The following is a 12,111-nucleotide window of genomic DNA, read 5'->3' on the forward strand; positions in this document are numbered from 1 at the left end:
TCACAGACCTGTACACTACACCTCTTCCAAATACCACACCCAGCCCCCTCCCCATTTCTTTATCTCATATATTTACAAAATTATCCCAGTTTAACCCATGTATTACTATCCCAGTTTAACCCATACATTACATCATCATCACTACAACACCATTATTCAATGGGATTTGCAGACCCAACCCCTCATCTTGGATTTGCTCTTGGAAAATCTGTTGGGAGTTTTATTTGCAGTCGCCAGCAGGTGATCCCTCATCTATGTGGAGCATGCTTCAAGCTCATCGATGAGATTGACACCCTGTTTGGTCAGAAAGTCGACTGTTGCCTTGGAAAGTGCATTTGGTTTTAACCTTGGACTAATAGCATCTCTCAGGTGAACCTCCTAAGACACAGGCAGTGATTCTGGAACGCATCTTTGCAAGCTTCTTCTCATCGAGCATGGAGACCAGTGGCTCATGGTCTCTTTCAATTGTGACCTTTAGGTCAATGGTGCAATCTGAAAATTTCTTGCATGCCCACGTGACTGCGAGGACTTTTCGCTTACAGCGGTTAAGAGCCCCGCTGATGCACTCGGCCGGCCTGCCCTCCTTTTCCACGCGAGCGGCTCCACGCGAAAGATGCCCCTGGCTAAAGATTTATTGCATCCGTCTCCCGAGGAGGAGAAGCGGAAACACAAGAAGAAGCGTCTGGTGCAAAGTCCCAACTCTTACTTCATGGATGTCAAATGTCCCGGTTGCTACAAAATCACTACTGTGTTCAGCCACGCACAGACTGTCGTGCTGTGCGTCGGCTGCTCTACTGTTCTCTGCCAGCCCACCGGAGGAAAAGCCAGGTTAACAGAAGGCTGTTCCTTCAGAAGAAAGCAGCACTAAAAATGAAAGTTGGCCTTTGAGGGTGGGCACGACGCCACACAACCGGGCATCGAGAGACTGGCTGAGGGGTACTGATTCGCTCCCTTGGCATCTGGATGGCGGCACAGGAGAGATGGGCGGGGGAGAGGGGATGTGTCAGTGTCCCGAAGCTTGGCCCACCCTGGTTTATAGAAGCATTTTTGGACCTTGCTGGGTTTGTGTGATTTGTGAAGAATTGACAAATAAAATGACATAAAATTTAAAAAAAAAAAGAGCCCCGCTGATGTTAAATGCAAGGGTAACCAAGATCCAGAATGATAATTTGAAACACTGGTTCTTTTTGGTGTATATTTTCAATTTGATATAGTGAGAAAAGATACGCAAAACCTGAAAGAAACAGTCCAGTCATTAAATCAATTAATCAGATTAATAAAGAATATTTATTAACTTGCAAGGAAACACAAGACAAGAAAGACTATAATACTACACAACAGTACACTTAACCACACTAATAACTGTACACAGACAGTATCTCATGAAGTTACCACTATGTTCCCAACTACCTGCGTTTTCTGAACTCAGACACCCACTTTCCCCAAACACCCCCCAATATTATATAACTCTGAACTCAGTCCAGCAGATAATTACCATGCACAGATTATTTGTCCACGTTTGGGAAAACCATCTTCAGTTTCAGCGAAGGCATAATCTTCTCAGCATGAGTTTTAAGATTTTAGTAATAACTTGTTTTCGGACGAGACTGCTTTCTGCAGCTGGGTGTGGCTATCATGGTAGCCACTTCTACTGTGTCACTTTTTCCAGTTTCGCGCTATGAATATATCATTCTTTCCCTTTGATATTACCCATCCTGTGGACCCATCTTTGAGCATATAAGTGCCAATTCCCTTATCTCTCCACTATAAAATCACCTCTTCTACGCCCCATTATTTTCCCCTAGTCACCTAGGTAAACACTTGCATTTCTCTCTGGTATGCCAATTCATATGCAATTGATATGCCTAGCACCATGCCTGGTCTCATGTAGATTTCCCAGACGATTAAGGGCGGCACAGCAGCATAGTAGTTCGCACTGTTGCGCACAGTGCCAGGGACCCGGGTTCAATTCCCAGCTTGGGTCACCGTCTGGGCAGAGTCTGCACGTTCTCCGTGTCTGCATGGGTTTTCTCCAGGTGCTCCGGTTTCCTCCCACAGTACAAAGATCTGCGCGTTAGGTAAATTGGCCATGTTAAATTGCCTGTAGTGCCAAAGGTTAGTTGGGGTTACAGGGGCAAGGTGAAGGTGTGTGCTTAAGTCAGGTGCTATTTCAAGGGCCAGTGTAGACTCGATGGCCTCCTTCTGCACTGTAAATTCTATGAAGATTGCTTGACCTGTGCCAGATTTGATGAGAATTTTGTCAACTGATTCTCCATCCTCAGGAATCTCGAGGAGGTCCAAAATAGAGGATGAGGTTGGTAACGCGCTATTAGATTTTGCTTTCCCTGGTCCTGCAGTGATACATTATTGCTGACTATGTGTCCCTCGAACCAAATTGGTGTCTTGGGAGAGCTTGGATTACTCATTCAACACCGGCACTGTTTTTTTGCAACTATTTTAAGACTGCTGCAAGTTTTTTCATAGAATTTACAGTACGGAAGGAGGCCATTCGGCCCATCGAGTCTGCACCGGCTCTTGGAAAGAGCACCCTACCCAAGCCCATACCTCCACCCTATCCCCATAGCCCAGTAACCCCACCTAACACTAAGGGCAATTTGGACACTAAGGGCAATTTAGCATGGCCAATCCACCTAACCTGCACATCTTTGGACTGTGGGAGGAAACCGGAGCACCCAGAGGAAACCCACGCACACACGGGGAGAACGTGCAGACTCCACACAGACAGTGACCCAAGCCGGGAATCGAACCTGGGACCCTGGAGCTGTGAAGCATTTGTGCTAACCACTATGCTACCATGCTGCCATGTTCCTCCACTGTTTTGCTGTCAATCAAAATATTGTCCACATGACAGAGGATGCCCTGTAAGCCTTGCAAAAATGACCGACATTGTACGTTGAAATATTTCCGGTCCACCAAATGACAGACAACTAAGCAGTGTCTGCCAAAGCAGGTAACGAATGTGGTCAACAACCTGGACCCTTCATCTAAAGGAAGTTCCCTAAAGCTTCTGTTGGTGCTGAATTTTGACAACACTGTGCTCTTCAACAGTTTAACCAGGCTTTCATCCACTCAGGACATTGGGTGTACTTCACCGGCTTTATTGAGCGGTGTCAAGCCAATGCAAATACGGTGGACCGTTCAGTTTTGGGACTGGGACCATCCTGGAGCATAATGTAGTTGGTTGTGTGACCAGGGAGCTGCCCTCCATGTATAAATCTGTGCTGCAAACAGATTTCAGATTGCCTGACAATGTGGAATGCTTTCTCAAAGGTTAGATGATCTTTTACTTGAAGCATGTTTGAGAATGTGTCATCCACCACTCCTGCAGTTATTCTATTCCAGATTAACTCATTCCAGGTCGCTATATTCATAGCCTTCAGTCATTCTGTACAATTCAATAATAAAGGACTCGGCAGGTTCTCATGGCTGTTGGGCAGGTTTATTAGACTTAGCCCTTGCAAGGATCTTGCTCCTTCCAAGTTAAAATAAGCAAATGATTTTAAAACTGCATCACAATTCACCGATTCCTTGTCTGGTTAACGGTCAAACGGAATAAAGCAGTGTATTAACTTGTTCAGCTTCTGTCTTTTCATCTAGACCCAAAGCAATCGTACAAACAAAAAATCTTTACCAAAGTCCCCATTTTGTGATTTATCTGGGCTTTGGAGAAGTCCGAAGTGAGCTGCAAGAGGGGATTTCTGATACATGGTTAACATTTTTGAATTGCAGGCTCCCTTTAAGAAATTACTGAAAATCAAGATGGAGCCGCCGTGCTTTTTCCAAGCTCGCCGGTTTGGGCATTTACCATCTCAGCATTTGTATTTTTTCTACAATGGCTGCCTGTATCAACTGGTTAGTCTTCCCTGCTTTAGAGCAATGCTCTCGGGTCTTGCAAGCGTTGAATCCCAGCTTTTGCTGGGTTTTTAAACGCTTACTACTCTGCTGCTGTTAATTTTTTTCCTTTCTTCGGGACTGGCTCAGCCACCACGTGTTCAGGCGACGACTCAGGAATCAGCTTTCTCGTGATTGAAATGGCAATTTCTGAACATTGCAGTATTTAAATATTTTCATATCTTGTGTTGTTCGGGAATGTGACATTTTAGCTCACCCCTGCTAGGTCTGCTGACTCTGCGGATTGAACCTAGCCTTCCACAGGATTCAGTGGAGTCTTCAACTTCAAAATCTTTCTTCTGAGCTTTTACTCTGGCTACTTCCTTCTGTACTTGTGCTTCTTGAGCTTTTCTTCAAGTCAGAATGCTTCTTTGATTTTTCCTGCAATTTTCCAGGATTTTAACTTTCTTCTGCAGCCTCTGGAAGTTTTAAATTGCTCCATTCACCATGTTGTAAGGTGTTGATTATCGTTCAGTCAGACTCAAGATATTCATAGCCTCAGTTAACTACTTATTAACTACTAGAAACTATATGCATAAGTACCAGTAAGGGTCCAAAGCTGGTTTTCCCCACGTTCGTTTCTCCACATGGCTCGGTCAACATTACATCGACCCCGAGGTGCAGATCATGTGCTATCATACATATGGCCAAGACTGTACTCAGTCCCACATTAACCTCTTATGCACCAGGTCCTTACACTACAGGCGAGAGGTAAAATAAGGCCAATGTTTCAGTTTCTCCTTCATTGCTTTTCTCGCCACCCATCATTCCCATGACCACCACTTTCTTTTTTTTTACAAATATTCTTTTGAAAATTTTTGGTCAACCAACACAGTACATTGTGCATCCTTTACACAATATTATAACAACACAAATAACAATGACCTATTTTATAAACAAAAAAATTTTTTTTTTTAAATGAATAGATAATAAATAACAAAAATGAAAACTAACCCTAATTGGCAACTGCCTTATCACAAGTAACACTCTCCAAAAATATAATTTAACAGTCCAATATATAATTATCTGTAGCAACGACCTATACATATTATACAGTATATATTAACAACCCTGAGAGTCCTTCTGGTTCCCCCTCCCCCCCCCCCCTCCCGATCCTGGGCTGCTGCTGCTGCCTTCTTTTTTCCATTCCATCTATCTTTCTGCGAGGTATTCGACGAACGGTTGCCACCTCCTGGTGAACCCTTGAGCCGACCCCTTTAGAACGAACTTAATCCGCTCTAGCTTTATAAACCCCGCCATGTCATTTATCCAGGTCTCCACCCCCGGGGGCTTGGCTTCTTTCCACATTAACAATATCCTGCGCCGGGCTACTAGGGACGCAAAGGCCATAACATCGGCCTCTCTCGCCTCCTGCACTCCCGACTCTTGTGCAACCCCAAATATAGCCAACCCCCAGCTTGGTTCGACCCGGACCCCCACTACTTTTGAAAGCACCTTTGTCACCCCCATCCAAAACCCCTGTAGTGCCGGGCATGACCAAAACATATGGGTATGATTCGCTGGGCGTCTCGAGCACCTCGCACACCTATCCTCCACCCCAAAAAATTTACTGAGCCGTGCTCCAGTCATATGCGCCCTGTGTAATACCTTAAACTGAATCAGGCTTAGCCTGGCACACGAGGACGACGAGTTTACCCTGCTTAGGGCCTCTGCCCACAGCCCCTCCTCAATCTCCTCCCCCAGCTCTTCTTCCCATTTCCCTTTTAGTTCTTCTACCATAGTCTCCCCTTCGTCCCTCATTTCCCTATATATATCTGACACCTTACCATCCCCCACCCATGTCTTTGAGATCACTCTGTCCTGCACCTCTTGTGTCGGGAGCTGCGGGAATTCCCTCACCTGTTGCCTCGCAAAAGCCCTCAGTTGCATATACCTGAATGCATTCCCTTGGGGGAACCCATATTTCACGGTCAGCGCTCCCAGACTCGCGAACTTCCCATCCACAAACAGATCTTTCAGTTGCGTTATTCCTGCTCTTTGCCACATTCCATATCCCCCATCCATTCCCCCCGGGGCAAACCTATGGTTGTTTCTTATCGGGGACCCCCCCCAAGGCTCCAGTCTTTCCCCTATGCCGTCTCCACTGTCCCCAAATCTTCAGTGTAGCCACCACCACCGGGCTTGTGGTGTAGTTCCTCGGTGAGAACGGCAATGGGGCTGTCACCATAGCCTGTAGGCTACTCCCCCTACAGGACGCCCTCTCTAATCTCTTCCATGCCGCTCCCTCCTCCTCTCCCATCCACTTACTCACCATTGAAATATTAGCGGCCCAATAATACTCACTTAGGCTCGGTAGTGCCAGCCCCCCCCATCCCTGCTACGCTGTAAGAATCCCTTCCTCACTCTCGGGGTCTTCCCGGCCCACACAAAACCCATGATGCTCTTTTCAATCCTTTTAAAAAAAGCCTTCGTGATCACCACCGGGAGGCACTGAAACACAAAGAGGAATCTCGGGAGGACCACCATCTTAACCGCCTGCACCCTCCCTGCCAGTGACAGGGATACCATATCCCATCTCTTGAAATCCTCCTCCATTTGTTCCACCAACCGCGTTAAATTTAACCTATGCAATGTGCCCCAATTCTTGGCTATCTGGATCCCCAGGTAACGAAAGTCCCTTGTTACCTTCCTCAACGGTAGGTCCTCTATTTCTCTACTCTGCTCCCCTGGATGCACCACAAACAACTCACTTTTCCCCATGTTCAATTTATACCCTGAAAAATCCCCAAACTCCCCAAGTATCCGCATTATTTCTGGCATCCCCTCCGCCAGGTCCGCCACGTATAGTAGCAAATCGTCCGCATACAAAGATACCCGGTGTTCTTCTCCTCCTCTAAGTACTCCCCTCCACTTCTTGGAACCCCTCAATGCTATCGCCAGGGGCTCAATCGCCAGTGCAAACAATAATGGGGACAGAGGGCATCCCTGCCTTGTCCCTCTATGGAGCCGAAAATATGCAGATCCCCGTCCATTCGTGACCACGCTCGCCATCGGGGCCCTATACAACAGCTGCACCCATCTAACATACCCCTCTCCAAAACCTCAACACCTCCCACAAATAATCCCACTCCACTCTATCAAATGCTTTCTCGGCATCCATCGCCACTACTATCTCCGTTTCCCCCTCTGGTGGGGCCATCATCATTACCCCTAACAGGCTCCGTATATTCGTGTTCAGCTGTCTCCCCTTCACAAACCCAGTTTGGTCCTCGTGGACCACCCCCGGGACACATTCCTCTATTCTCATTGCCATTACCTTGGCCAGGATCTTGGCATCTACATTTAGGAGGGAAATAGGTCTATAGGACCCGCATTGTAGCGGGTCCTTTTCCTTCTTTAAGAGAAGCGATATCGTTGCTTCAGACATAGTCGGGGGCAGTTGTCCCCTTTCCTTTGCCTCATTAAAGGTCCTCGTCAATACCGGGGCGAGCAAGTCCACATATTTTCTATAGAATTCGACTGGGAATCCATCCGGTCCCGGGGCCTTTCCCGCCTGCATGCTCCTAATTCCTTTCACCACTTCTTCTACCTCGATCTGTGCTCCCAGTCCCACCCTTTCCTGCCCTTCCACCTTGGGAAATTCCAGCCGATCCAAAAAGCCCATCATTCTCTCCCTCCCATCCGGGGGATGCGCTTCATATAATTTTTTATAAAATGTCTTGAACACTCCATTCACTCTCTCCGCTCCATCTCTCCTTCCTCATCCCTCACTCCCCCTATTTCCCTCGCTGCTCCCCTTTTCCTCAATTGGTGCGCCAGCAACCTGCTTGCCTTCTCCCCATATTCGTACTGTACACCCTGTGCCTTCCTCCATTGTGCCTCTGCAGTGCCCGTAGTCAGCAAGTCAAATTCTACATGTAGCCTTTGCCTTTCCCTGTACAGTCCCTCCTCCGGTGCTTCCGCATATTGTCTGTCCACCCTCAAAAGCTCTTGCAGCAACCGCTCCCGTTCCTTACTCTCCTGCTTCCCTTTATGTGCCCTCATTGATATCAGCTCCCCTCTAACCACCGCCTTCAACGCCTCCCAGACCACTCCCACCTGGACCTCCCCATTATCATTGAGTTCCAAGTACTTTTCAATGCACCCCCTCACCCTTAGACACACCCCCTCATCTGCCATTAGTCCCATGTCCATTCTCCAGGGTGGGCGCCCTCCTGTTTCCTCCCCTATCTCCAAGTCTACCCAGTGTGGAGCGTGATCCGAAATGGCTATAGCCGTATACTCCGTTCCCCTCACCTTCGGGATCAACGCCCTTCCCAGCACAAAAAAGTCTATTCGCGAGTAGACTTTATGGACATAGGAGAAAAACGAGAACTCCTTACTCCTAGGTCTGCTAAATCTCCACGGGTCTACACCTCCCATCTGCTCCATAAAATCTTTAAGTACCTTGGCTGCTGCCGGCCTCCTTCCAGTCCTGGACTTCGACCTTTCCAGCCCTGGTTCCAACACCGTATTAAAAGCTCCCCCCATTATCAGCTTTCCCATCTCTAGGTCCGGAATGCGTCCTAGCATCCGCCTCATAAAATTGGCATCATCCCAGTTCGGGGCATATACGTTTACCAAAACCACCGTCTCCCCCTGTAGTTTGCCACTCACCATCACGTATCTGCCCCCGTTATCCGCCACTATAGTCTTTGCCTCGAACATTACCCGCTTCCCCACTAATATAGCCACCCCCCTGTTTTTCGCATCTAGCCCCGAACGGAACACCTGCCCCACCCATCCTTTGCGTAGCCCAACCTGGTCTATCAGTTTCAGGTGCGTTTCCTGTAACATAACCACATCTGCCTTAAGTTTCTTAAGGTGTGCGAGTACCCGTGCCCTCGTTATCGGCCCGTTCAGCCCTCTCACGTTCCACGTGATCAGCCGAGTTGGGGGGCTTCCTACCCCCCCCCCCCCCCCCCCCCTTGTCGATTAGCCATCACCTTTTTCCAGCTCCTCACCCGGTTCCCACGCAGCTGTATCTCCCCCAGGCGGTGCCCCCCCGCCCATCCTCTCCCATACCAGCTCCCCCCTCTCCCCAGCAGCAGCAACCCAGTAATTCCCCCCTCCCACCCCCACCCCCCCCGCTAGATCCCCCGCTAGCGTAATTACTCCCCCCATGTTGCTCCCAGAAGTCAGCAAACTCTGGCTGACCTCGGCTTCCCCCCCGTGATCTCAGCTCGCACCGTGCGACGCCCCCTCCTTCCTGCTTCTCTATTCCCGCCATGATTATCATAGCGCGGGAACCAAGCCCGCGCTTCTCCCTTGGCCCCGCCGCCAATGGCCAACGCCCCATCTCCTCCACCTCCCCTCCTCCCCCCATCACCATCTGTGGGAGAGAGAAAAGTTACCACATCGCAGGATTAGTACATAAAACCCCTCTTTGCCCCCCACATTCGCCCCACCACTTTGTTCGAACGTTCTTTTTAATAACCCGCTCATTCCAGTTTTTCTTCCACAATAAAAGTCCACGCTTCATCCGCCGTCTCAAAGTAGTGGTGCCTCCCTTGATATGTGACCCACAGTCTTGCCGGTTGCAGCATTCCAAATTTTATCTTCTTTTTATGAAGCACCGCATTGGCCCGATTATAGCTCGCCCTCCTTCTCGCCACCTCCGCACTCCAGTCTTGATAAACGCGGATCACCGCGTTCTCCCATTTACTGCTCCGAGTTTTCTTTGCCCATCTAAGGACCATTTCTCTATCCTTAAAACGGAGGAATCTCACCACTATGGCTCTGGGAATTTCTCCTGCTCTCGGTCCTCGCGCCATCACTCGGTATGCTCCCTCCACCTCCAACGGACCCGCCGGGGCCTCCGCTCCCATTAACGAGTGCAGCATCGTGCTCACATATGCCCCGACGTCCGCTCCCTCCGCACCTTCAGGAAGACCAAGAATCCTCAGGTTGTTCCTCCTTGCGTTGTTCTCCAGTGCCTCCAACCTTTCCACACATCGTTTCTGATGTGCCTCATGCGTCTCCGTCTTCACCACCAGGCCCTGTATGTCGTCCTCATTCTCGGCTGCCTTTGCCTTCACGACCCGAAGCTCCCGCTCCTGGGTCTTTTGCTCCTCCTTTAGCCCTTCGATCGCCTGTAGTATCGGGGCCAACAGCTCTTTCTTCATTTCCTTTTTGAGCTCTTCCACACAGCATTTCAAGAACTCTTGTTGTTCTTGCCATCTTGGTTTTTGCTTGCCTTCCTTGCCGCTGTTCTAAAGGATCCACTGCAATCCGGCCACTTTCTCCTCCTTTTTTCATCCGTATCCAGGGGGGATTCCCTTCTGGTTTACCGCACAGTGTTTTTAGCCGTCAAAATTGCCGTTGGGGCTCCTATCAAGAGCCCAAAAGTCAGTTTCACCGGGAGCTGCCGAAACGTGCGACTCAGCTGGTCATCGCCGCACCCGGAAGTCATGACCACCACTTTCAAACAGCCTTCAAGAATCCGTACCCTCCACCTTTCTCTATCCACCACCCACAGTCACTGAACACAAGATACATGGCCATATTTTTTCTTACCCTAAACATTTTCCCTCCTCCCTATGAATTCATTTTGTTTGCAAAATTTTACTTTTTGAACAAACCAAATTTAAAATGTGGAAATGTCCATCTTTCACTCGATTGGTGCTTGGCCTTTTAGATATTGGATGATTGACACTGCCCCTGCTTGAGAAACCTGACAAGCAGCTTTTTTTTAAACATTCATCGGCAATAACTTTTTATAACAAATCAACAAAACCGTTCAGATAATTATTTACATTTTTTCCCGAAAAATGCCATGTTTTTCTCACTGGTTCGCAAAATAAATGCCCAAATTATTAATTTTTAATGACTGGAGATTGCCAAGAGACTGGCAATGGTCCAGATGATACCAGCCATTGGAAGATATCCCCCAATCCAGTGATTTCAAGTTTTACCAATGCTCCTTGATGCCATTTTCAGTCAATCGCTACCTTCACATCAATAGTAGTAACTTCCACTTCACCTCAGACATACAGCTAGCGTCAATGTTTCAGCCAAGGCTGTAATAAAGTCAAGAGCAGAGTGGGTTCTGGCAAAACCAAACTGAGCATCAGCGAGCACATTATTGGAGAGCAATTGACGTTAAAGAACAAAATCATGCACAGGCATTTTCCACCAATCAAAATTAAGTCTGGGATCTGGAACGTTAGGACCCGATTGACAACTCCAACAGCAGCAAACCAGAGCTGACCCCAACACAGATCCAAGTGTCACACCACCATAATAGCTCAGGAATTCAGTATCTCGCTTTTGATGTCAAGGTATGTGCAAAAGGGCAACATAAGGAACAAGATGGTGAATACACCTTCTTCAGGAAGGGCCTTCCAGTAAAGAAACATGCCTTCACAGGATGGACTTCACCATCAAAAATGAGCTTGTCTGTCTGTCACCTTAGCGATGCCCTGTGGAATTCGAGAGTCCTCATGACTACCTGCTCACCATACTGAGTAATCAGCATTCCACGATCAGGACATATTCTCCTATGCTTCAGGCAATAAACAAGGCCAAGGAGGGATTTTATAACAGCCTTGAACAATCCCTATCCAGAGTGCCAACAGACCTCAAATCGATCCCCGTCAGAGATTTCAACAGGTTCAGGAAGAAATCAAGACTCTGGAAAGGCATCAATGGCAAGAAGTAGGGACAGCCAACTCCAACTCTTGGCAAAATGTATAGAAAATGACCTGGGGCGAAATTCTCCGACCCCCCGCCGGGTCGGAGAATCGCCGGGGGCTGGCGTGAATCCGCCCCCGCCGGTTGCCGAATTCTCCGGCACTGGATATTCGCCGGTTGGCGGGCCCCCCCCCCCCCGCGATTCTCCGGCCCGGATGGGCCGAAGTCCCGCTGCTAAAATGCTTGTCCCGCCGGCGTAGATTAAACCACCTACCTTACCGGCGGGACAAGGCGGCGCGGGCGGGCTCCAGGGTCCGGGGGGGGGGGGGGGGGGCGCGCGGGGAGATCTGGCCCCGGGGGGTGCCCCCACCGTGGCCTGGCCCGCGATCGGGGCCCACCGATCCACGGGCGGGCCTGTGCCGTGGGGGCAGTTTTTTCCTTCCGCCTTCGCCACAGTCTCCACCATGGCGGAGGCGTAAGAGACTCCCTCCACTGCGCATGCGCGGGAATGCCGTCAGCGGCCGCTAATGCTCACATGCATGCGCTGCCCGGAGATATCATTTCCGC

General features: G+C 49.0%; 2 protein-coding genes across 3 annotated transcripts in view; one reads left to right on the forward strand and one right to left on the reverse strand.

The window, feature by feature from the left end:
* The window catches only part of lmbr1 (limb development membrane protein 1), a 316,729-nt gene that overhangs the window by 259,415 nt on the left and 45,203 nt on the right, over window positions 1–12,111 (reverse strand). The gene's annotated exons all lie outside the window — the stretch shown is intronic.
* On the forward strand, window positions 570–1,119 carry LOC140424795 (small ribosomal subunit protein eS27). Its single transcript, XM_072508209.1, has one exon. The coding sequence runs from the start codon at window positions 614–616 to the stop codon at window positions 866–868; it is 255 nt and encodes an 84-aa protein (XP_072364310.1). The 5' UTR covers window positions 570–613; the 3' UTR covers window positions 869–1,119.

Source organism: Scyliorhinus torazame, chromosome 6 (assembly GCF_047496885.1).
Source record: "Scyliorhinus torazame isolate Kashiwa2021f chromosome 6, sScyTor2.1, whole genome shotgun sequence".
NCBI lineage: Eukaryota > Metazoa > Chordata > Chondrichthyes > Carcharhiniformes > Scyliorhinidae > Scyliorhinus > Scyliorhinus torazame.